The sequence below is a fragment of the Pelecanus crispus genome, chromosome 11 (genome assembly GCF_030463565.1).
Source record: "Pelecanus crispus isolate bPelCri1 chromosome 11, bPelCri1.pri, whole genome shotgun sequence".
NCBI classification, from domain to species: domain Eukaryota; kingdom Metazoa; phylum Chordata; class Aves; order Pelecaniformes; family Pelecanidae; genus Pelecanus; species Pelecanus crispus.
Genome location: NC_134653.1, coordinates 30,698,280 through 30,724,716, shown reverse-complemented (window position 1 = coordinate 30,724,716; position 26,437 = coordinate 30,698,280). Strand labels below are relative to the sequence as shown.

The following is a 26,437-nucleotide window of genomic DNA, read 5'->3' as shown; positions in this document are numbered from 1 at the left end:
AAAAAAAAAAAAAAAAAAAAAAAAGCCGGGGGGAGTGATGTGGCACTGTATAAGCAGGCCATCACTGTCCTTTTAATGCTTGTTCAAAATCTTACACACAATCATGCAATCTTCTTGAGCAGTGGAGCAGCAAAATGTAAAAAACCAATGTCATGAAGGGCAGTATGAGAATAGCAAAGGTGCTGGGCTTATGTGCGTATCCCTGAGTCTGAAGAGCTGCTGTGTGCATTCAGCTGATGGCTGCTCAGCCAGTTTCTCTCCCCTAATTTGCAAAGCCTGGGAACCCTAAAAGGTAAGCTGCTCAAAATGTATTAACTTAATTTCTGTTGTAAGGGAAGTGTTTTATGCATTAGAGTAGGAATTTTTCTCTGAACTGTGTAATCCTGGTGTCTTGAGAAAACAAGCAAAAAAGAAAACCTGAAAACACCACTATGGCGCACTTACTACTATAGAATAAAGAATATCCTGTTTGTCTATTTGCTAGCATGAAATTATCAGCTTGATTTAATTAAATAAAAAAACATACAATTTATTCTTATAGCCTGGGAAACAGGAGCTTGATTCTCAGCAGTATTTTCAGCATAAGGTCAACTTCCACAATAAAGAATAGGAAGTGGAGTGTGCAAAAGAATTATGTTTTGTCAGTGACATACTTCTTGCATTTTTCAGCCTCTTCAGAAAGAGGTGGTGTGTGTGCTAGTAAAAGTTTAACTGTTTCTCCAAATCGCTGTTTGATCAGTTTTATCAGCTTGGCGGCCTTGCCGCTCCCTGCCCAGGTCTTTTGCTGGTGTGTGGAGACATCTGCTGCCCAGCCCTGAAAGTTGACTTTGATCTGCTTGCAGAAGGCACTAAGAATAATGAAATAATCTTGTGCAGAGTAGTACTGTAGGATTAATCTTTTTTTCCCTAAAGGTCAAGTCAAATGCAGCCTTTTCTGGAGATTCTCCATTTTCGTAGCTTTATCTGTATAAAGTAGTTGCTGGTGGTGTGAGATACTAACAGTTTGTCTGGTATCTTCCGCCGTTAACTTCCAACTTTGTGCTTGCAACTGCTTTGTCTCGACTGAGTTAACGGAGTGTCCCAGATTGTAACTGTGTATTCGGAGCTAGGTTTGTCTCAAACAACTCTTGTGTTAGCGAGGGCTGCCTGGAAACCTTGATCTTCACCTCTGGTCACAGGAATGAACCTCAGATGTCTTGACTGTAAAGAATTTGGAGTGCAAACTCGCATGGTATGAAATTGCCTTCTTTGGGGAAGGTGTTAATAACAGCTTGGATAGTAATCTTTTGGCATTTCCTGTGCATGGTTGATTTGGCCTTGGGGTATGGAGAAGGACTTAGCTGACCCTTAGGATCCCTATCTGCTCTCTCCTAAATCTGTTTCATCCAACCTCTGTGTTGCAGAAAGAAGAAGTGGAAGATAACACTGACGCAAACATGGAAGGGGCTCTGATAGCCCGGGACAGAGTTGGGGTGCAGGACTTTGTGCTCCTGGACTCCCACACCAGTGAGACTGCTTTCCTGAACAACCTTCGCAAGCGATACCAAGAGAACCTCATCTATGTAAGTGTGGATTCGTGTAGTCTATAGCAGGTGAAGTATCTCCAAGTGTGGCATGTATATAAATAAAAATATAAAGTTGCCCATCTAGATGGGATGCAAACTAAAACTACAGGGGCAGGAGGTGTTATCAATACAGAGGATACTCTCCCAGCTCTGATTTCAATGTTCTGGGACACATTGCTAGATGTTAGTAGTACCCAGGAGAGTGATCACCCAGTAGTAGTCTGTCTACTTGCGCTAATGAAAACAATATTCTCAGCCTGCTCCAAGTTGCCTTACAAAGATCCAAGCATGCAGTGGATAGCATTTCACTTTCCTATTTCCTTGTTAACTTTGAAGGCAAGGCAGTGCTGAGCGTGGTATCTGACTTGTATGAGAAGTGCTGAGTACTTCATGGTGCAAACTAAGATGACTTTGCAACCATGCCCATTTTCTCAGCAGCCCCAGGGTTATACATTGGCTTACAGCAGTGGCAAGTAGTATCTAAACATGTCCTTTGTCAAATGAGGACTGATATTTCCATAACAGTAATGGAAAGAATTTAAAAGAAGATAGAACAGGGCATTTTGATGTGCTGAAAATGTATGCAAATAAGGGAAAATGTAATGTGTCCTGAAATGCGTTATTTGATCACCTTTCACAGTCCAGAAGGAATTTTCTCTGTTGAACATCTGTGGAATAGACATCCTACTTGGCTTTCCTTCACAGCATTAGTTATTGGTCATTTCCAGAGACTTTTGTGAAACAGAGCTGGGATAGTAAATGCATTATTATCTTAACTTCAAGTAGGAAAAAAAATCCTTTACGCATCATGAGATATCAAGACCTTGTATATGAAATGTAAGGTTCTAAGCTTGCTGTCGTTCAACTCCACTCTTAACTGGGTAGGTTTTGGAAGAAGTTGGTATTGGCTTTGAAATAGTGATGCCTGTGGAAGTTTTTTTTGTGGGTGATTGTTTTTTCTTCTTCTCTCATAACAAGTTCAGTACCATCTTTTTCAGTTGTACTTAACTCCTCTTTCAGGAGCTGTCATTGTAGTGATGGAACAGGTTTCCCACCTGTATGCATTCTTTTCTCCCTGCAGACATATATTGGTACTCTTCTTGTATCTGTCAACCCTTACAAAGAGCTGGATATCTACACCATGACACAGATGCAGCTTTATCGAGGGGTAAACTTCTTTGAACTGCCACCACATCTGTAAGTAGAACCCTTAGGATTTCGTTTTATATCAATAAATTGGTTTTTTTCTGTAATGCTGTTAACTAGCAACAAGGATTTGTATCCACAGTCACTAGGTCTGGTGAATGCTGATATTTTTATCTCTCTGTAGGTAAGAATATGTTTGTCTCTGTCTTCTAGCCAACTGTGAGAATAAAAGGGGAACAAAAGGATTGCGGAGTGATGTTGGGGAAACTGTAGGGGAAGAGGTATCTTGAAGATTACTGTCCAGACTAGTGCTCAGTGTGTCCTCGTTACTACACATGGTCTAGCCAGACCACTGCCTGCCTATGTCCATGTGCAAGTCAACATCTTGTCCTTCAGTTGTCCACAACACTCTGGTCATCTTGTCTTGTCCTCAAGCCCTGTGTCAGTGCGGGCAACCACAGGACTAGCACAGTGCTCATGCACAGCTTCCACTTGGATTTCCTGAGAGGGGAATAAACCTGAACTTCTGAACTCTGAGCTGGAATTTTTTTTCATGGTCAGAAGTTGTTAGGTGGTTTGCCAAGTAGGTGTGTTTTGGGGGGGGGGGGGGGGTGTTGTTGGTTTTTTTTCCTTCTTTAAGTGGCATATTGGTGGAGAATTAGTGAAGAACACTATTGGTTATCTTTGTATCTGTCTCATCAGCAGAAGTTGAGATCTTCCCTTTAGTGGAATCAAAACTGGCCTTGCTGCTTTGGAAGAGGGAGTCCCTGCTGTGTATAAACTGTATTTACCAGGGATACATGCAGCTGGTATAAATCCTACAGCAAAAGTGGGGGAAAAAGAACAAGCCCTATCTGTCCTTCAAATATAGACTGGGTTTTTACTATGAGACCTTGAGTCAGACTCACGTTTTGAGCTGTGCTTTCTCATCATGTATAATACTTGTAATGTTAGACAAGGAGTTAGTACTCCTGAAAAACTTTTGATACTCCACCTCCTGTTGCCATTTCTAGCAGATGCTTCTCCTCTGAATGCTTCTTGTGATCCTTGTTCAGATATGCCATAGCTGACAATGCCTACCGGGTGATGTGCAGTGAGTACAACAACCATTTCATCCTCATCTCTGGGGAGAGCGGAGCTGGGAAGACAGAAGCATCCAAGAAGATCTTGCAATATTTTGCAGTAACCTGTCCAACTACAGAGCAGCTGCAGATCGTCCGTGATCGTCTGCTGCTTTCCAATCCTGTTCTGGAGGTAAAAACTAAATAAAGGTACAGCATGCAGAAGAACTGGCATTGATGGCCTCGCTCCACAAGACTTTGATGCAAGTCTACACACCTGCACCCAGAAATGGCCTCCTGTTTCACAGGATTTTGCACCTGCATGTATAACATAAATAATAACATTCAGCCAGCCTCTTAGCAGCACAACCTCTGAAAGAATGCATGGGATTTAATATCACTCCATGTTTAGAAATTTAAACTTGGGTTTTATAGTGGAGGATAGCTGAAACCTGGGAAGTACGAGGAAACTGTACAGCATACAACAGTTCCTCATGGCTTCAGTTATAGGTCATAGAAGAAAGAGCAATAATTTGTTTAGCTGAATTCCACATTAAATCTAGGGAAATACATTAGTATAGAATCACTTAGGTTGCAAAAGACCTTTAAGATCATTGAGTCCAACTGCAAACCTAACACTGCCAAGTCCACCAAGCTTGTATTTCTTTAATCTCACTAAATTCAGTAGTAGGACTCAGCTGATGCAGCAAATCTTTATTTCTGGAGCTTTGTCCTACCGTGGGTGTCAGGCTCTCAGTCAGATGAGAAGTGACTTAATCTATCTGTTTATCCATAGGCTTTTGGAAATGCAAAAACTCTGCGTAATGACAACTCGAGTAGATTTGGGAAATACATGGATATCCAATTTGATTTTAAGGTGAGAACAAACTTAATGGACCGCTATTAAAACAAGCTGTATCAGTGAACCTCTTGGACACTTACCAGGCAGCACAGGATTTATTAAGACTTACACTGCAGATTTCTGACCCTGTTTTTACAGGCATTGCATTTTGTAAGTAAAGTAACTAGTTATACATCCTGAAAGCTTCCTACATTACTGGCAATCCTGCCAGTGCTCAGTAGAAAGCTAATATAAATTGTTGTAAAGCACAAGTTATGCTGGAAGGACAGCAAACTCTTTAGATACAGCTTGGACTGTTGTTGGATACTAACTCTTAAACACAGGATGGCAGATAAGTAACAGCAGAAACATGCTTCTCCTGACACTGCTCCTTGTTCCTAGGTTGGAGGAACAGCCATCACAGTGATGTTATTTATATCTGTTGGTGTTGATCTGACTGCTTTGTTCTGCCAGGGAGCTCCAGTGGGAGGGCACATCCTCAGTTACCTAATTGAGAAATCACGAGTTGTCCATCAAAACCACGGAGAAAGGAATTTCCATATTTTCTACCAGTTATTAGAGGGTGGAGATAAGGATCTTCTTTGCTGGCTTGGGCTGGAGCGCAACCCCCAAAAGTACGCATATCTCATCCAGGTCAGTGAGAGCTTGTCCCTCTCTCTGGATTTCACATCTAGAATTGTAGGGATTGCAAATGCAGCTTTTCTCACTAAGTGCGCTGCTGAACTGCTAAGAGAACCCACTGTGTGTCACATTATAGCAAAACTCGCAGGCAGGTTGGTTGCAAACATATTCACTCTGCGGTTGTCAGACACTGTTCTACCCTGGGTGCTTTTGTAGCAGGAACTGTTCCAGCTGTTATGGCCTAAGGATTCATGTGATAAGTGGCTTATAAGGGATAACTTTTATTGGATCAGCTGATATAGTTGTGGGGACAGAAACAAGCTTTTGGGCAATATGACCCAGTGACAGCAAGGCCATCAGAGTTTTAAAAAAGTTGCTTTCACCAGGTCTCTTGTTAATTGTGTATTCCCCATGTTCTGTGTGTGCAGAATGGCTTGCTGCTGCCATCCATACTGCTGCTGTGAGAATGTAAACACTCTTAAGCAGATGTCACCAAGCCATTTGATGACCCTAGTCCCTCTGGTATGGTCAAGACACTTCCTGATTCATTGAGAAGAGTGGTCTGAGCTACTAAACAGCAGAGCAGTATCTGCCTGCAAGTTACACTTTGTATAAAGGCATCTCTTCTAACACCCTTGTGTCAGGACCTGGTATAAAACGAGTTTCTTGGGATTTATGGACCTCATATTATAGAGATCCATAGGTATGGTTATGCAGTATACAGCTCACTTTGTGGTAGTGCTCTCAGTTTCCTTTCTTCCTTGGTAGTGAAGAATACTTGGGCAGAAGTTATTATTACCATAAAAATGGAAGATGGCTGTAAGCTCAAGCTCTTCACAAGATTTAGGCATTTTGTGGTAATCACTGTCCAAGCTCAATGCTTTATCTGTAGATTTAAGTATACGCTGAAAGATCTGATCAAATGAGCCACTTTTAGGATTAGCAGGAGTGAGAGAAACTTGCTAGCTAGCTGCAGGCTGCATCTGTACAGGCTGAGGAAACTGGAAATGAAAGTAGTATGCCCAGTAGTATGCTATGTTTGTTGCTGATTTAAAAAAAACCCAAAAAACAAAACAAACCCCAACAACCAAAAAAACCCTGCTTTGCCAATTAGTTGTACTAATTCATCTTTCTTTTACTGTGTAGGGTCGATGTGCCAAAGTATTTTCTATTAATGACAAGAATGACTGGAAAATAGTCCGCAAAGCTTTTTCTATCATTGACTTTACTGAAAAAGATATAGAGGTATGCATGTTAAAAGGGGCTGAGCCTATCAAAGGGAATTTAAATAAGGAGTGCGCTGCTGTCTTTTGTCAAAACTGATGGAAGCAGTCTTGCTTGGGAGAGGTGTTCGGGATGGAATAGGACATCATTTGGGGGGTTGAGGGAGTGGGTGGGTGAAGAGCTCTATCAGCACGATGGCAACTGGTGGTAGTATATCTCTGAAGCAGGTTGTCTGACTTGCCTCTTTCAGCCTAGCCAATATTCTGTTTATTAGTATGCATAGCAAAGATTAGTACCATCCCATGGAGCTGTGGGAACCTGTTTTCTAATGGTATATCTCTCATTATTAGCACCTCTTTGGAATTGTTGCTAGTGTGCTGCACCTTGGGAACATTCAGTTTGAAGAAGATAGCAATGGACATGCCATCATTCGCGATGGCACGCAGATCAAATGGATTTCAAAGGTATCTCTTCTGAGATGGTGTCAGTATTACAAGTGCTATGAAGAAAGCCTTAACCTTGCTGTGTTTTCCTCTTAAGCGCAAAAACATCTGTTCCCAAAAGCAGAAGGATTGCTATATAAATACCTAGCTCTTGTTATAAACTATCTTGAATTGTAGGGCCCCTTTTCTGTGTAGCACATCTCTCTGAAACTTCTTTACACTGTTGCTCGAAGATGAGTATATCTGAGATCTGCCAAAGCTGGCATCCCCCTGAAATGAATGGGAATGGACTGGGGGGTTATGGCCTACTGATCACACTGTACTGCTTATTTAAGCAGTCTCCTGCTGGCCATACTCTGAGTGCAACTATATCTTTTTCTGCAGCTACTGGGTGTGCACTTGTCCATTCTGCAGGAAGCTCTCACCCATCGGAAGATCGAAGCCAGATCTGAAGAGGTATCGAGTAGTCCCTTGTAACCCCAGGCAGCTGGGAGTCACCCCAGTTAGTGGTGGTGACAGATGAGGAGCTCTGTTCTTAGCAGTGTTACAGTAAAACTGGATCACTCTGGCTGTCTCTCTCCTCCATATTTTCTTCCTCTTCTTGCCCGAGACGTTAAACTAAAACATAGAATCATAGAATCGTTTAGGTTGGAAAAGACCTTTTAAGATAATCCAGTCCAACCATTACCTAACACTACCAAGTCCACCACTAAACCAATTAAGGGTAGAGTAATAATTTCATGTTTCCTGGCTTGGTGGCTGGATTATTTTTTAATGAAAGTGAAAAGTAGAAATCATTAAGGTTGGAAAGGATCTCTAAGATCATCAGTCCAACCATCAACCCAACACTACCAGTTCCAATGTTCCCAGTATTGGAGTTTTACTGCTGAACGAGGTAGTAACTGTTAAAAAGCTAGGAAGAGGGACTTGCAGGCAGCCCTGTGTTTGAGCCAAATGATTTCCTTTTGTTCTGTCCCTGGAGTGCTTCCTGGGAAACTGGGCTGCATAAACAAAGAAAAGCACTGGTAAAAGCTGTTCTTTGAGCATTTTGTACCAAGTTTAATAAAATAAAACTCAAAGGAAGTCTCAATAGTTCTCCCTGCTTGTCTAAATTAGTACTCTCCAAAGCATAGCATCACAATTCTGCTGGCATGTGGCCATACAGCAGACTGAAGTAACACTGATGGTAAATAAAGCTGTAGGCAGCTACAGTTCAGATAGGCTGAGCACTGTGCTGTGGTATACAACAACATGGCTAGTTCTCTAAGCCACAGGTGTGAACTGGCTTTGCAGAAGTTTGCTCTGATGATCTGTGGTATTTATCATCTCCAGCATATCTTTCTTTATTTTTAGGTCCTAAGCCCATTGAATGTGGATCTGGCGTTCTACGCTCGGGATGCAGTAGCAAAGGCGATTTACGGGCGAACTTTCACTTGGCTAGTCAGCAAAATTAATGGCTCTCTAGCCAACAAGGTTGGTTTCTTGTCTAGTGCCCTAGACACTGAGTGTTCCTAACATGCTGAGCAGAGTTTCTCCAGTGAGGCCCTACAGTACTCATCATCAAGTATCTTAGATGCTTGGTAACTGATGTAGGGGCAACCCACAGCACTGAGCTGAAAAACTGTTAGGTGTGGAAGGTGGTACCTTAAATAGTTTTAGCATTTCATTATCTGCTTTAAAGTGGCTACTCCATTGGCATGTGATACAAAGCTCTCAAAGAGAAAGTTTAAAATTTAGGTGGAGAAAGCAATGTGAAACATGCAGGGAAGAAGCATCAGCTGAAGCAGCAATTACAGAGCAATGGTGTCTTTAACAGGATTCAACTCGGAAAACAGTTATTGGCCTGCTGGATATCTATGGGTTTGAAGTGCTGGACACAAACAGGTAACAACAGCTCCTGAGGCATGGGGTAATCCCTCCTGCTGATGGGGGCATGTGCTGAAGTCCTATATGGCTTCTTGAGTGTACTCTCATCCTAGCAAGGCAAGCTACAGGTGACTGCAAAATCCGAGTGCACTGGGTTAGCTGAAACCCCTGATGAAAGCTTTATCTTGGACTGCTTGCCTGGATTTGAGCCATTGGCCCAAGAGTGTGGGAGAAGTGTGTGGGTTTGATCTCTAGTAGTGGGCTGGCTGGCTGGAAAACAGTACGTAGCGGTGGGAGAAGTAAAACTGTCCATGCAATAAATAAAAACTTATGCTCACTTAACCACTCTGAAGCTTTGAGCAGTTCTGCATTAATTACTGCAATGAGAAGCTCCAACAGCTGTTGATTGAGATGACCTTGAAAGCAGAGCAGGAGGAATATGAACTTGAAGGAATAGAGGTAACTTATTTTCCCCCTCCCTTTTTTCTTTGAACTACCATTACACTGAATGCTTTTGATCATCGATGAAGAAGATATCCTGGGTTTTTTTAGTTTGCATTGTTCTTGTGGGAAGTATAAGATAGCCATGGGTCTCATTCTGTAACACTTGTAGTGTAATTTAGTGTCAATTTAATTTACATCATCTAAGAAAGGAGTAGGACATTGCCACTGTTGACCTTTTGAGTTTTGGGGAATGTTGCTGTAGAAATGAGGAGCTCCAACAGTGTAAGACACTGGGTGATGGAGTGCATTAATGTAGAGAATAAGAGGATGGTCTGGGCTGCTGAAAGCAGGAAGACTGTAGTGTGGGGTGATGGATCAATGTGCTGTCATTGTTTCTCCAGCAGCTCAGTTGGTCCTAATTTACAACACTGATCTTTACTGGGATTGGAGCCTGACTCCAAAGAACTTAGAAATTGCAAGAAAAGACCTTCCTCTAAAACTTTTCTTCCTTTTTTCCCCTCTTATTTCCAGTGGGAACCAATTCCATATTTTAACAACAAGATCATCTGTGACTTGGTTGAGCAGAAGCATAAAGGAATAATCTCCATTCTGGTAAGAACAGAGTTTGTGCTACTTAAATTAAAAAGCATACCTGTGCCCTATTTCAATGGTCCATAATCATATTTTTTTCCTCTAATTATGTGATAGGTCTGCATTATTCAGAATGTAAACAAATAGTCCTTGTAAACAAAGACCCAGAAGATTAAGGTAGAGGATCTGCTTGTTAGAGAGCTGTGTGTTTTAAAGGTGGTATGCTGCTTCCACAGCAACTCAAGAGTGCTTGAGAAGGCAGACCTAGGCCATTCTTTCCACTTTTTGCCTGAAGACACCGAGATGTAAAGGGAAGGTACCTGCAGCAACCTGGCTGGCTACAGTCAGCAACAGGGATGGGACCCAGGCTTCTTTGGGGTACCATTAGGGAGACTGTGGAACACCAGGAGTGCTTCCCCATAGCCACCTGAAGCCAGACATCTAGGATTTTGTAAAGATGAAAAAGGACAATTCATCCCATCTATCTGCTTACGTGACTTGCTAGCCTTGATGTCTGATGCTTCAGAAGGTCTCAGCTAGGAGAGAAACACGAGAGCTGCCTACCTCCTCCTGAGCTGTAGGTCTTCCTCTTGTTTCCTCGCCCTTTAGTTGTTGCTACTCCTAAAATACTGATCTGAAGAAGATCCTCTTTGTGCCTTCATAGGGTTGGCAGGAGAAATGGGAGAGGCTGAAGGCCCTGCAGAGCCTTTAACAAGGAGCTTGTTCTGCAATGCTGAGTAACTTTTTTTGCTTCAATTAAGCGTGCAGTTCCATGGGGAGGAGCCTGAGCACACGAGCTAACTACTGTGATACATTCTTGAATGCAAACCCTAATTAATATGAAATCAAGTAATCTTCCTGTAGAGACTTGTAGCCAAACTTGAAGTTGAATCATCCCTTGCTGTCATCTCTGACGTGTCCAGAAAACTGACAATTTTTATCACCTTGGTACAGGAGGCAAGGGATTAGTACATCATAATCCAGAGAAGGTACTGCTGAAGCTCAGCATTAGCTTCACATTGCAATGGATTGCTCTTTCAAGCAGGACTTTTCTACACATAGTACAACTGGAGGAGCAGAAGGAGTTGTGTTTCTGGGGTTAGGAAAAAGTATTCTGTAACCTTGTCTTCCCCCTCCAACTCTGTGATTCATCCAGACCGAGAGTCCTTCAGGTCCTTCTGGATTTTGGTTAGTCATTGTTCTCGCTGGTTTTGTTTAAATGAACTACAAATGATAAACGATGAGGCAGGGCATTTCCAAATTTGGAAGAAAAAGCCAGATTTGACTTAACTTGATTTATCTTGACAGATCTACTGAAAACAGATAAATGAAGCTCTAAATTTAACTAGGAAATTGCTTGTATAAAAGAGAGCTAATCTCAAATTATAACCAAGCTCTTTGGTTTTGCATAACAAAGTTATACTAAGTGTTAGTGAGGAGGGAGTAGTCTGTTCAGAGCAGAGTTTGATCTGGTGTCTGTTGCTCCAGGATGAAGAATGTTTACGACCTGGTGAAGCGACTGATTTGAGCTTCTTGGAAAAGCTGGAAGAGAAAGTAGGAGATCATGCCCACTTTGTGACGTATGCATTTACATTCTGTATCCTATCACAGAGGAAACTCTTCTATCTCTAACCCAAGCAAAGTATTGGGGAGGGAACAATTTTTGCTTTGTACCAAAGACAATCAAGCAGCCCTTCCACTGTCTAATGTTGTAATGTGCTACGCTGCTAGAGCATGACCTGGGGTACTGGGGAGATGGTGGTGTCTCTTTACTAGTGTGATGATGATCTTTGAGTCTGGTTTTATTCCACACTAAAATTAAGGACTGAAGATTAGATGGCTTTGGCCCATGATTTTAGCTCAAGAAGGTTAGATGGCTTTGGCCATAGATGGTTTTGTCCCCCATTGACACCAGAGAAATATGAAGATATTGTGAAGAGGAGCCTAATGCCCTAGGCTGTGAGGGGTACGTTTAAGTCCATCTTGATATGTGTGAGCTTTGAGTACAAAGAGGAAAGAAACATGCTCCTGCTGAAATCTCCCAGATGAGTGGTATTTTGGTTAATACTCAATTTGTGGTATTTTCGGATTCGGTTTTGGTGGCAGATTAACATGCTGGCGGTGGGCTGTTTTGGCAGTTCCCAGCAGAAGCCTACCGACAGGCTTTGACAAGTCATAAATTCAGAGTCACGCTGCTGAATTGTCACCATTTCTACATCTCTGAAGTTCATCACAGCCAAGTGGAAAATTTGTAGCCAACTTCCTTGTCACCACAATGTGCCTTAACACTGTTCTGCTTGATTAAAATCTTTAAATAGAAGTGCTAGAGCTACTTAAATGGGATCTGTACTTGGCAATACTCTTAGAAAGGAACTTTGATGTACTAATGTGCTGTTGTGACACACAACTCTGCTGTAGTGAGTGCTTACAAAGCTGAAACTTAAACTGTTAAGTTGCTCCCCCCCTCCCTCTGCCCCCTCCCTGGAGTCCTTGCCTTCTAAAATCTTCCTGCTATTCTTGAAAATTTTGATTCCTCCTTTGCATTTGGGTTCTTGCTCTAGGGCAAAATATCTCAAACAATCCTTTCCCCTCCTGCACGGTTTCACTTTGAAATTGAGGAAGCTGGTGATCTTTTCCTCACAGAGGCAATGAGAATGTACTTAAATGAATGTTATGGGAAGAAATCTTGATACTTCTGGAAAGGGTGGTCATTGCCAAATGGCAATGGATAGGTCATAGATATTCTGAGGAGTTTAGGTATCTGACTCCCATTCTCTGCTGCTAGCTGTTCAGAATGCACAGATAAGATGATAATTTGATTATAGGCCGTAACTATATAGTCAGAGCCACGTCAATAGGAACAAACATTAGACTTCCAGCTGTGCTACAGGTGCTTTTTGTGCAGGAGACTTTCTACAAGCTGAGGAAGTCTGTTTGCTGCTTTTTCTCTTGGTGTTTTCTTTTTTTCCTGCAGTCGCAAGCTTGCAGACCAGAAAACACGGAAATCCATTGACTGGGTGGATTTCCGCCTCCTTCACTACGCAGGAGAAGTCACTTACTGTGCTGTTGGTGAGTGTGAACCTCAGCTTTTAAGCCAATGTGGTAGATGATAACTTGATGGGAAGGTGAATTACAAAATATCTGTCCTCTGAAGGTACTGTTACTTGGAAGTCTTAAATGTGAATGCAGTGAGAATTTTTCATAGAATCATAGAATGCTTTGGGTTGGAAGGGACCTTTAGAGGCCATCCAGCCCAACCCCTCTGCAGTGAGCAGGGACAGCTTTAACCAGATCAGGGTGCTCAGAGCCCCGTCCAACCTGACCTGGGATGTTGCCAGGGATGGGGCCTCCACCACCTCTCTGGGGAACCTGTTCCAGTGCTTCACCACCCTCATGGTAAAAAATTTCTTTCTAACGTCTATTCTAAATCTATTCTTCTTTAGTTTAAATCCGTTATTCCTTGTCCTGTCACAACAGGCTTTGTTAAAAAGATTCTCCCCATCTTTCCTGTAGGCCCCCTTTAAGTACTGGAAGGCCGCAATAAGGTCTCCTCGCAGCCTTTTCTCTAGGCTGAACAATCCCAACTCTCTCAGCCTGTCCTCGTAGGAGAAGTGTTCCAGCCCTCAGATCATTTTTGTGGCCCTCTTCTGGACCCGCTCCAGCAGGTCCATGTCCTTCTTGTGCTGAGGGCCCCAGAGCTGGACGCAGTGCTCCAGGTGGGGTCTCACCAGAGCAGAGTAGAGGGGCAGAATCACCTCCCTCAGCCTGCTGGCCACGCTGCTTTTGATGCAGCCCACGATTTGGTTGGCTTTCTGGGCTGCAAGCGCACATTGCCGGCTCATGTCCAGCTTTTCATCCACCAGTACCCCCAAGTTCTTCTCCGCAGGGCTGCTCTCAATCCCTTCATCCCCCAGCCTGTATTGATATCAGGGGTGGCCCCATCCCAGGTGCAGGACCTTGCACTTGGCCTTGTTGAACCTCATGAGGTTCACACAGGCCCACCTCTCCAGCTTGTCCAGGTCCCTCTGGATGACATCTCACCCTCCTGGTGTGTCAATGGCACCACTCAGCTTGGTGTCATCTGCAAACTTGCTGAGGGTGCGCTCAATCCCACTGTCTATGTCATTGATGAAGATGTTAAATAGCACCGGTCCCAGTACAGACCCCTGAGGGACCCCACTTGTCACCAGTCTCCATGTGGACATCAAGCCATTGACCACAACCCTCTGGATGCGACCATCCAGCCAATTCCTTATCCATCGAGCAGTCCACCCATCAAACCCGTATCTCTCCAATTTAGAGAGAAGGATGTTGTGGGGGACTGTGTCGAACACTTTACAGAAATCCAAGTAGATGACATCCATTGCTTTTCCCTTGTCCACTGATGCAGTTACTCCTTCATAGAAAGCCACTAGGTTGGTCAGGCAGGACTTGCCCTTGGTGAATCCGTGCTGGCTGTCTCGAATCACCTCCCTGTCCTCCATGTGCTTGAGTATATCTTCTAGGAGGATCTGTTCCATGATCTTCCCAGGCACAGAGGTGAGGCTTGACAGGTCGATAGTTCCCAGGGTCTTCCTTTCTTCCCTTTTTAAAAATGGGCACAACATTCCCCTTTTTCCAGTCAGCAGGGACTTCACCTGACTGCCATGACTTTTCAAATATCATGGAGAGTGGCTTGGCAACTGCGTCAGCCAATTCCCTCAGGACTCTGGTATGCATCTCATCAGGTCCCGTAGACTTGTGTACATTGAGGTTCTTCAGGTGGTCTCGAACCTGATCTTCCCTTACAGTGGGAGTGGCTTTACCCCCCTGGTCCCCATCTTTTGGTCCATCAATTCGGGAGGGGTGAGGAGAGAGGTTGCCAGTGAAGACCAAGGCAAAGAAGTTGTTGAGTACCTCAGCCTTCTCCTCGTCCGTTGATACAAGGTCACCTTTCTTGTTCATCAAGGGGGGTATATAAATGTCCAGATTTTGTGCTAAAGTGTGTAGCCTCCAAAACAATTAAACTTTTTTTTTTCCATCAGGATTTCTGGAGAAGAATAATGATCTACTGTACAGAAACCTGAAAGAGGTAAGAACAAAAAAGGAATGCTGTTCTCTTAGGTTACCTTGCTTGAAGCAGAAACATTTTGCAGAAGATGTATTTAATGTCTGTAGCAAACATGAACATACATTTCTCCTTAGCAATGTTCTTTAGGCGCCCACATGTGTGTCCTTATAGCTGTGCTGTTCAAGCTTAGAAGGATCACAGTAGAAATAGCATGGCTGCTAAATAAGGCAGCTTTTCACTTCTGTTTCAGGTGCTGTGCAACTCTAAAAATGGTATTGTTAGAGACTGCTTTTTACTGTCAGAACTAGACAACAGGAGGAGACCAGAGACTGTGAGTTTCATCTTTAGTCTTAACTCTGAATATAAACTCAACTTCCCAAGTCTTGATTTAACCACTGATCCTGTCTTTAGTCCTGAATTCAGTGGGGTTTTTTTGCTGGTGTTACACCCCTGCTAGCTTCCTGGTAGTTGAACAGTGATGTTGCTGAGACAGCAGCTAGCAAAGTGACATACCTTAATGTTGTTATTAATGCATCCTTCTAAAATGAGCCCTGTGCCTAGCATCCAACAGTAGTTTCTGAAGGGCTGCCTTGTATGTCCAGCTGCGTGGCAGGGGTTCAAATATTCCAGCTAAGCACTCTGTCCAGGTAACTTATGATTGACTATGCTTCAAAAGCTTCGCAGTACTCATGCATAGGTCAGCCTTTCACTTACAGTTTTAAGATGGGTGCAGGGAACGAGTTGATTTCAGTTACTGCAGTGATGAGTTCCAAAGCTAAGAAAGTTCTTTCAATGTCATCTTAGGTTGCAACCCAGTTCAAAAACAGTCTGATGAGTCTTATAGAAATCCTGATGTCCAAGGAGCCTTCTTATGTCCGATGCATTAAACCGAATGAGAACAAGGAGCCTGGTAAGACATTGGGCTGAAGACACAATTGAGATAAAGGAATAAAGTGAGGGAGACTTTAGCTTGTAGCTAGGTACAGCATATATATGGGGGGTGTGGGTTTGTAAATTAAAATCTTAGTTAAGCTAGCAGCAAAGTCATCACCTTGGGTAATTGTGGATTTGATTCCTTCCTTATTTGTCCCAATACATGGACAAGTGAATGAGCTTCCACAGACAGTATTTACCAGTGAGTACATGTGTTCTTACTACAGGGGGAAGTTTGATGATTATCTGATCCGACATCAGGTGAAATACCTGGGCCTGATGGAGCATTTGCGGGTGAGGCGAGCTGGCTTTGCGTATCGGCGGAAGTATGAACTCTTCTTGCAAAGGTAAGTGGAACTGTTTTGCCCTCTAGCCAGATAAACCTGCCCTCCCGTGACAGCTTCAGAGCAAGGTTTGTTTAAATGTCAATTCCTAGTGATATGAGATGCAGAGGTGTCTGCAGACACTCTTCTGCATCAAAGATAACCTTTGTATGTGTCTTTTGTCTGTAACCATTTTGATCTGCTTTGGCATCTTCTGCCTTGAATAAAGCAGTAGGAATTTTTTTCGGGGGGGGGGGGGGGGGGCAGTTTCAGGAAGGGGTTCCTCAAACATAAAGTCATGTATGTTGATGTCTTGCTGATCTTTCAGGTATAAATCCCTCTGTCCGGCTACCTGGCCACATTGGCATGGGCCAGCAGCTGAGGGTGTGGAGAGGCTCATCAAGCATATTGGTTACAAGCCTGAGGAATACAAATTAGGAAGGTAAATTTCCTTTCTCTGGCTGTGATCTCTGTTGTTCAGCTGCATGGTGCTTGCCATATTTGATCCTCTGTCTTGTCTGACTGCAAGCCACCATGTGGCCCTTCCCGGAGAGCCACAAGATGTAGTGGTGTGAACAGATCCCTCAGCTTGGCTCTTGCTTGACCATGTGAACTGGGCGGACCTGTCTGGGTCTGCAAACCTAACAGCTTCTGATAAGTGACCTCTTTAAAAGGCCCAAGTAAGCTCACCCTGAAGGCATACAATGCACAGAGCAAGGGGATAAATAAAAAGCCCAGGTGCATAAATTTCCTCTTTATTTTTACCTGCCTATTTCTATGGAAGTTTGAGTCCAGCTGAGTTTCTTCCATCTCTGGGTTAGGGGAGATGGGCTGCCTTGCTTCAGCTCCAGGTCTCCCTGCTTGCTTGGGCAGCCTGAGGCAATTTGCCTGCCTTAGGCTTGAGTTCTTTTTTTAACTGCCTTTTGCAACCACTCCTGAACCACAACTTGTCCTCCTTGCTAAAGACAAGGGCAAGGCAGGGCTCTAATGTCACCTTCAACCTATAGCTATCAGAACCCATGAATTAATGGCTAGGATAATAGCTAAGATAAGGAAGCCTGTTTTCACTGGGTTTCAGCTGCTTGTCCTGAGCTCCACAGTTCCTGGGAAATTTGCAGGGATCACAGTGTTGAGAATTAGAAGTCATGTAAAGGCAGAGGCCTCCCCACTGCACCTTCCAGGGCATCTGGGACCTCGTGCAGTAACTGGTGTTTTGCCTCCTTCCCTCTCCCTGCCACCCTTTGCCAAGTCCTTTGCAGCCTTTCAGGATATGCAAGCTAGACAAATGAAGACTGGTTATGGAAGGAGATGTAACTTGTCAGTATTACAGCTAGTTGGAGGACTCTGAGCTTGGTTAGGGCAGCTGAAACAATGGCTCACTGTAAGCTGTTTATGGTCTCTTTTTCAGAACCAAAATATTCATTCGGTTCCCAAAGACTCTGTTTGCTACTGAAGATGCATTTGAATTCAGAAAGCACTTGTTAGGTATGGTTCCAGTTCCCTTTATCTATAGACTAAGAATCAGAGCCTGGGTGAACTGTGTTTCTGGGCTCCAGGTTCCTGCAGCAGATGCACCATGGTGAGAGCTGAGACCCCTGGTCTGTATAGCTATGGAGAGTCCAAGGAAAACTTAGTAATCTTTTTCTAGGGTGGGGAGAAATGACTAGCTATATTGCTTGAGTTCTAGACACGTATCTCCTTTAGAGCTCCTTGGTACTACTAGTAACTGTTGGTCCATGTCTAGATGCACTAAGTACCTTTCCCCTGGGATTGGTATACCACCTGTCTCATCCTACCTGTTTGTACCTGCTTGAAATGTATACATGGGTGGGGCTGCCTAAAGGCACATTTACCTATGCGGGCTACTTCTGGTCCTGTTGGTGTTTTGGCACCTTTGTTCTTTGCTGATTGTGCAGACCTTCCTGTGCCTTAGCATGTGTTGTCCGATTTCTGCGAGCACAGCTCTTGAACGCTGTGATCCTGTAGATACGAGCAATGTCTCTGCTTTTTTTTGCCAGTTTCAAGACTACAGGCCAAATATAAAGGATGCCTTGGAAAGAGAGAGTACAAGAAGAAGAGAGAAGCAGGTATGGGCTCTGGAATTCAGGATTTTCTTCTTAGGGCTGTGCTTTCCAATAGGAGTTGTAGCTTTAGGAGGTCACGAATCCATGTTGCTGCAGATAGCACTTGCAGCTTCCCTGTGGAGCTGTGGGTGCTGGGGTCAGATGCAGGTGACATCTGTTTGAAGCGTATTCATAGAGGTCCCTTTAGTTCTGTTTAGCTCCTCACATCATGTGCTGCTCTTGGCCTCATGCAGGCATCAGGTGTGTGAGCAGCTCTGTGCAGCGGCAGTACCCTCTGTCATGCATGTGGGGATGTTCTGGGGTACTGAGGGAATTGCTCGCTAACTGCTAGGGAGACAAACCCTCTTATCGCAGTAGACAGGCTGATAAATAATGCTGCAGGCCCAAAGGCCTGCTTTCTGAGATGAGGTACTTGGTGTGTACAGCCTTGATGTTGAGCTCTACAGTGCAGGTAGTGCCAGATCCATTATTATGGAAAAGAAAAAGTTCTAAAATTATTCTAAACATCAGCTGATGGGAAGAGCTGCAAAAGAGCCAGTTATAACTTCTGCTGTGTGAATTTAAAGGATAGTATGGCACAGGACCTCTGATGCTAGTAAAAGGACCTGATTAATTCTTGCAGCTATCAAGCTGGAGGCTTGTTGGCGAGGAGCTCTGGCACGGAAGGAGGCCAAGAAGAGGACATGGGCAGTTCAGATAATCAGGAAGTAACTATCACTGTGTGGTGGTCATGGGGAGGGTTGTGGGTCACAGCCTGGTGTTGGTCTCTGGACAATGATTCCAGAATACTGACAGTAGAGTGAGTCAAAACCATCTCCTTCACACCCATTTCTAAGCTCTCGTGGTAGTTAGGACAGTTGCCAGATGGGGTTGATCAGAAATGCCTGTCACCTCTTCATGAATTCTCTGACTTGCACAAATTTCTGTTGCTCTACTACTTTATATTGGAACAGAGGATCTCCAAACCAGTCTTTTGCATGCCTGTCCATTCTCTTATATATGGTCCTCCCTCTCCAGTCCCTTAAACCCAGCTCCTGAATACTGCATCAGACGTAGAGCTGATCTTCCTTTCTAACTCCAAAGCACTGTATTTTGGTCAACAGAACTTGGAAAAAAATGTTCATGTTTGGAATATTATAAAGCTTAACATTTCCATTGCTGTAACACAGGCGTACCTGAGTTAATGTCAATGATCTGTTAGCCTGTTGTGTGCCTTCTGTGTCTTGCCTTTCACTTCCATTGATTTCTGAAGGTAACATGTAAGTTCTGGTTTGGACATTTTCTGTAGATTCATAAATGGCTTCATCAATCGGAAGAAACCCCTTTGCCCAGAGAACACTGAATTTGTGCAGCTTGTGCAGTACAACTACTTGATGAAGCTCAGAGACCATGTTCCAAAAAATGTCTTGGACAAGAGCTGGCTCCAACCTCCTTCCATCCTGGAAGAGGTGAGGGTTGCTGCAGGCTTTGGGAGAGGTGAAGATGGCTTCTGTTCTGTGGTCACTTGTGTGCATGCTTCATGTTGGAAAAGAGCAGTGGTCTCCTGCTGGCTTGTCCTCTGTTCAGGCATGATGGCAGAGCCTTTGGAAGACCCTGAGATCCTCTGTATTTGGGGGAGGATGGGAGTGGGAGGAATGGTGCTGTCACTTAAGTTTCCAAGGGAAAGGAGGCAGCTTGGTACTTTTGTTTTAAGGAATAGAAAGGAAGATGCACTGACAGAAAAGTGAACTCATGAGCCCTATTAACGACAAAATTAATCCCACGATGTTTTAAGCTTGCGGCACAGACAGGCTTGTAGCCTTTCATCTTCTTTGGGCTTTGGCAGGACAGGTAGCCTCAGTGCATGAATTGGACAAACTCTAATTGCTTCCAGCAGAACTCTCACTTAGCAACAGCTGCTGACATTTGTTATGGCCCCTTTGATCCTGCTTAGCCTGGCTCGGGACCAGAGCAGGTCACTCCTATGCCAGCTGCGGCTGGTGCTCAGTGGGTGAGGTGGGCGCAGTAAATCAGAAAGCTCAGGCGGAAGGTAAGGTGAAGAGCATTGCTAATGGTATGCTATGTGTGCAGTGCCGCAGTCTCGTCTGGGGGTGACAGATGGGGTTTGCTGCTTTTAGTAACTCTAATAATGACTCAGCCACTTGGTGTTCTGCATCCTTCAGCTGCTGCTGGGCGTTAACCCTTCTCTGGTAGCAAAGCTCTTTGATAGGTGGGGTTCTAGGCTTGGGGAGCTCAGATGAGTTGTGACTAGATGTTAAAAACAGCTTGCACCAAGCAAGTATTTGTTAGGACTGCAGCAGGAGTTGTTTGCATAACTTCACTACTTTTTCTTCTTTTTTTTTTTAATGTAGACATCAGAGATGCTACAGAAAATCTGCATTAGGAACCTAGTGAGGAAATACTGCCAAGGTGTTACTGCTGAGAGGAAGGTGCAGGTAACTAATACGTGGAATGCAAATGTGCAAGTTAAAACACACTGTGCATGTGTGATATCCGCTCTCTGTGAACGGTCTGAAATGGACTGCACCTTCTGACACACCGCTGCTCCTCTCGCTGAGTAAACATTCCTGAGCCTGGAGTCAGGTGTTTGTTTTGGTGGCACTTGCAATGTACAGTGCAGTTCTCCTACAGACATGTGGGTCTTAATCTTATGGCACTAAAACCATACTTCATGTAATTAGAAAGGATCCATAAATAAGAAAAGATCCGTAGGACTGTTTAGTCCATACTACCCTTTTATTTGGTAATACAGGAATAACCTAAAGATGTTGGAAGAAATGCAGCATGAGTCAGGTAGATACTGCATGAGTAAAAGGATGATGTTGTGTAGTAACAGTGCCTACATTATAACTGCTGATGTGGCTAATGGAATGGAGAAACTCGAAGAGGATAAAGGCTGTTCCTTCTCAAAACAGTTACAGCAAAAAGCGGTAGCAAGTGCTGTTTTCAGAGGGAAGAAGGAGGGCTACCTGCAGAGTGTAAACCAGCCTTTCATGGACACCCGACTAAGTGAGTACACAGCAAACCCCTGAAGGACTCAGCCACATGGTTCTTGCTCAGGAAAATTCTGTTTGACAAAACAGATTCAGTTTCTAAGAGAAATTCCCATCTGACAGAGGCAGTATTATCTGCTGCATTTGGGCCCTACCATTTAAATTCCTTTGCCCTGTCATGTCTAGTGACGTAAACGTGGCAATCAGTCTGCCAGACTTTGCTCTCAAACTGGAATCCCTCCTGGGCCAGAGAGCCATAAACCCAAGCAACATCCCCTATGGGCTGGGATGGATCAGGATCATCCTCGCTGTGCTGGATGGAGCAGGGAGGCTGAGCGGGAATGTTGCAGTGCAGCATGGCCAGCTGTGGGGATCCAGCCCTACGGACTGGAGCTGCTGGGAAGGAGAGATGTGAATCTTGGGAATCCATGTAGTTGGTGTTAAGCACATAAAAGGCATGCAAAGAAAGCCCTAGTAGCACAATGGCAGGGCAAGGGATCTGGGAGACTGGGTAGGGTGTGGTAGCAGTGAGATGCTGGGGTCATTACTGGAAGCTCTCAGAGAGCTTCAGCTGGAGCGCTGTGCAGAAGGAAAAACGCTCTGGGTGTTTCTCAGCACAAGTCCTCCTGTGCCAGGGCCTGAACCAAGAACAGACCCAAGAACAGCCAGTAACTCCCAGTGTGAATTACTTGTCAGGCAGGAAGAATCACTGAAATGGGTTTAGGAGTAGCTGGAAGTGAACACCCCCAGTTTAGAAGGGAGTGTACCAAGGGGACAAGGACAAATGGGATAAAGACAATTAATGCAGCTCTCTGTTTTGCTGGTGGGAGTGGTGGCCATCTGTTGCCTATACTCAGTTTATCTTTCTGGTTTGCTCCTCAGAAGAGAATGATATAAACCCCAAAGTACTGCAGCTCATCCACGGTGAGAAGATCAAGGTAAGGGAAGGACAGCTGGAGCTCAGCAGCCCTCGAACCAGCTTCACTGGAGTCCTGGTTGGTCACACAGACTGGGTGGTCCGTGACACCTGAGGCTGTCTTGCAGCCATGCCTATGCAGGAGGGCAGGCTGCCGAATAGCAGTGTAGCGAGTATTTCCTTGCTTTTAAATTGGAGATGGGTCTCAAAATGCACCTAGACAAAAATTATTTAAGATTGCTGTTATTAAAGCTTAAAAAGCATTATTAGCCCTATATGAGCTGTAATGGGCAGGAGAAGTGCAGGTGTGTGCACTGCACTTCCCATGGTTATTGCCCAGAGGGCAAAGGTAAACCATCTTTCTCAAAGCATGTTTCTGCCATCTGAATTTCCAAATATAAAAAAACCCAGATGATTCTAAGCAGAGGTTGGCAGCAGCTGTTGTGAGTTGGGATCTGCAGCTCCGTAGTGCAGTGCTGCTCCTCGCTGAACTGCTTCCAGCACAGGACCCTGCGGGAGTGAGAAATGCTGATACCACCTTGTTGTTTTCAGTATGTGACCCCCGTGATAAAATATGACAGGAACGGGTTCAAAGCACGAGACCGGCTACTTGTTCTGACCCAGTCCTCGGCATACGTGGTGGAAATGGCTAAGATCAAGCAGAAAATAGACTATACCACTCTGAAAGGTAATGATGGAGGTCAGTGTGGGGCTTCCCTGTCTGCCAGTGACCCCGGGGGTGGAAAGATTAACTCCTGAAACTTGGTCTTTCCAAAGATATTTGAAGCAATGATCTACCTGAGAACACTTTTTTTCTGGGGGATGGATAAAGGGTCTGTGTGTTAGCGTGCAGTTCCTTGAAGTATAAATTATGAGTAAGAGGACACAGTTCTTTGAAATACTTAAATGCAGGAGGACATCACTTTCTGCTGAAATAGAGGGGAAGAGAAAAAAACCCAACTTTCCTACACCATTCTGCAGGTATTTTTTAATCTTGCCATTGTCTGAACTACAGTCCAGGGGTAGAATATATATTTTCTCCCTCCTCCCTTACCAAAACAAAGGTAGCATGCAAAGGTATGGAGCGAATAACTAATGCACTGTGTTTAAATAACTGCTGTTGGAAATGTGTTACGGACAAGTGGATGACAGAGAAAGTGATCTTCAGAAGGTATTCTGAAAACTGGGAAGATGATGATGGTGGTGTGGAACTGTCTTTGGTAGTTTTTCCTCTAATTCTTGGATTTCTTTTGAAGGTATTTCCACCAGTAACCTGAGTGATGGGATTGTAGTCATTCATGTTCCCGAGGACAACAAACAGAAGGTAGAAAATTGAAATGTAGCTACTATGAGCTTGTGATCAGAAGTAAGGTCTTGTAGGTGACAATTCTAATATTTTCCTATGAAATACTGGGATTACACAATTACTGATGTTTACTAATTATGTAATCAGCTAGACTTTTACATTCTTGCTGTCTCACCATTTCACTTTCCTTTTTTCTTAGAGCCAAAGTCACTGTAAATCCTAAATAGTCCCTGGAAAGGATGTTTAACAAACCAACTTGTACCTGACTGGTTTAATTGCTGTTTAGTTATCGGTCCCCTCTGCACAGCACAGCAGTCACTACTCTGGCATTAGGAGGGAGTTTCTCTGAATGCACAGCTGCTGCGTGGCTTATGTGCTGGGACGATGCCAGGTGACTCCATGCCTCTTTTGTTTCCAGGGAGATGTGATACTTCAGTGTGAGCACATCTTTGAGATGATCACTAAACTCTGCATGCTGGCCAATAAGCAAAACCTTGTTAAAGTTGTGCAGGGAAGGTAAGGAAGGAAGTTGAATGGGTAGTATTGTGCACACTATATTTATGGAAGAACCTGCTTCAAAAACCTTTAGGCCTGGACTACTAACATCAAAACTATTAACATCACCCCAGCAGACAGTGCCCTCAACTGATTAGAGGTCTGTTGTGCAGTAGCACAATTGTTTTCATGGCTTCCTTTCATAGGCACAGGGGAGACAAGACGGGATGCATGAGAACAAGAAAACAGTAAAAATCATTACAGCCTCTTTCCCACCCTAATGGGGCTTGCTTCCGTGAAGGCTGTGGTTGCACCTTGCTAGGTGTGCTGCTCTGCTTTAAGACCTGCCCGTGATCCATCTGCTTAAAACCCAAACTGGTTTATAGGTGACTGTACTTGAAAAACACTTTTTTCAGGCTTCTGCTGATGTGACCTGGGTGTGTGGTTGTGGGTTTAGTGGTTTCACAATGGATCTCATTAGCACGAGCTCTGAGGAAAGCCTGCTGAGCTGAGCCTGTGGGTCACTTCAGGATAAATGCTCCTCTCCCTAAAAGATTGAGAAGGCCTTGAAATGTGATTGCTGAGCACAGGAACCTTCTCAGTCACGCCACCAAGCTAATGGCAGGTGGATGCAGTCTGTCTCTCAAATCTTTGCATGAATTGAAACTGGCATATGAAACCTGTACTTCTGCTCCAGCTTTTCTCTCTGGCCTTTGCATTTCAATTGTAATTAGATTCTGTGTGTTCAGTGGTTTTCTCCAGGTCAGATCTGCTTATCTTCTAGTGCTTAATTGCACCAGGAAAATTCAAATGCCTGGACCAGGCAGGCATGCTCCATTCATCAAACCCTTCTGGGTTGTGTGTTATAATGCAATTGTTTAGGAAATTTACCTAAGCTGGAGGGCTCTGATCTTCTAACCTAACGAGATTTGCCAAGGGAACAGAAATAAAGGGGGCTTAGAGTAAAGCCTATTGTGAAGAAAGCATCTAATCAGTAATTCTGTCTGTATTTGCAGTCTTCAGTTTCGCATTGGCTCCGGCAAGGAAGGGACAATGGTGTTTACTGTTGGGCAGGAGCCTCAGGTCTTTAAAGCCAAAAATGGACAACTAACAGTGGTAAGGCCTCATCTAAGCACTGGGAATGTGACTTGTGCTTTCTCCTTTGATGCTCAACCCCCGTAGAGAGCGCAGCTAAGCTCTAGCAAGGGCCCTTTGTATGAGTTCAGGAGGACTTGATTCCTCTTACAGAGCAGAAGTGTGCATGATTTAACTATCCAGTCAGTATCTACCTACATAAGATAATGCATAATAGATGGTTGCTGCTGTGTTGGGAGTTGCAGCTACGCACTTTGCACATGAATTGTCACTGCTACTTGCTCACTCAGGCTAGCATGGGGAGAGGGAGCAAGGCTCTCTCCTGGCTTGGTCGTTTAGAGAATTTAGCCTAAGCCCAAATTCAATGTGCACCTGCAAAATGAGGACTCGGGTGAAGTTTGCCACCTCTTGTTGCCTCCTTCAACTGAGTTACTTCTGAAATCAGTTGGGGGACAGAGGAAAAGCATTTCTTGTCACCCAAGCAGGTTGTCTGAGAGGGAAGGATCTGTCTGACCTAGTGGCAATCTCAGCAGAACTGCCACAGAGGGGAGAATAAATTCTGACTCCATATGTACCTGTGGAAAACAGGGGAGCTTTGCTTCTATCCTTGCTTGTGGTCAGGTAGGGAGGTGTGCTAAACCTGCCTCCGTCAGCTCACAGCTGCAAGGCAGTAAATGGCAAGCGTGGCTGGAGGAACAAGGAAAGATGTGGGTCTCTGCTTCACCAGTGAGCTCAGCGTGTTTGGTACTGTTAGCTGACAGCTCCAAGAAAGGATTATGTGCTGAGGTGCAATACCCTTGGGCACTGGTTAGCTGTCCTTGCAGTCCAGAGATTGAAGGGAATGGTCTTGATATGCCAGCTGTTAAATAGAAACAACACAACCTCTCTTGCCACAGACAGGACACGTCAAGGACATAACATATGTACTTAATGACTCCTTCCTTTTCTCGTCCCAGGTGTCAGCCCAGGCAAAGTCTTGATGAGAAACAGTTCCTGTTCCTGGTCACTGTCTTGGCTAGGAACAGAAGGGAGCCTGCAGGATGAGACCAGCACTCGCATCTCCTCTGGAATCTTTTGATGCCATAGGGCTGCTGTGATTTGAGAGTTTGCTTGCATCTTTTAGGCTCTTTTTTATAGCTTAAAACTATTCAACTATAGCTAAATAAATTCCATTGTGTTGCTGTAACATTCCAGTGAGCATAGATGCTCCTTACACACTGTCACAGGGAAATGTTTAAACCAAAAGTTGCAGTTCCACATGTAAAATGTCCATCTCTGTGTGCTCAGTAAGAGCTGAGAGCTCTGACCAGTCAGGAAGGATTTAGAAGCAAAAAGGCTTCTCTAGCTGTTTGAGTCACAACTTGCCAGGAGAACTGCATCAAGGGCAGGTCAATGAAGTTAACTCTGGTCTGAAAACAC

General features: G+C 44.2%; 1 protein-coding gene across 1 annotated transcript; it reads left to right on the top strand.

Annotated features, from left to right (window-relative positions):
* Positions 1–1,403: 1,403 nt before the first annotated feature.
* On the top strand, positions 1,404–25,105 carry MYO1H (myosin IH). The gene is made up of 30 exons (XM_075718968.1): positions 1,404–1,562; positions 2,647–2,762; positions 3,767–3,965; positions 4,569–4,649; positions 5,088–5,267; positions 6,402–6,500; positions 6,830–6,943; positions 7,307–7,378; positions 8,276–8,395; positions 8,739–8,806; positions 9,142–9,247; positions 9,764–9,844; positions 11,312–11,403; positions 12,798–12,892; positions 14,848–14,894; positions 15,124–15,204; positions 15,678–15,781; positions 16,034–16,153; positions 16,458–16,571; positions 17,538–17,614; positions 18,148–18,216; positions 18,836–18,920; positions 19,502–19,661; positions 20,565–20,648; positions 21,129–21,222; positions 22,089–22,144; positions 22,675–22,810; positions 23,379–23,446; positions 23,847–23,944; positions 24,940–25,105. Exons 1-30 carry the CDS (start codon positions 1,437–1,439, stop codon positions 25,103–25,105), a joined length of 3,108 nt encoding a protein of 1,035 aa, XP_075575083.1. The 5' UTR covers positions 1,404–1,436.
* The last annotated feature ends 1,332 nt before the right edge of the window (positions 25,106–26,437 follow it).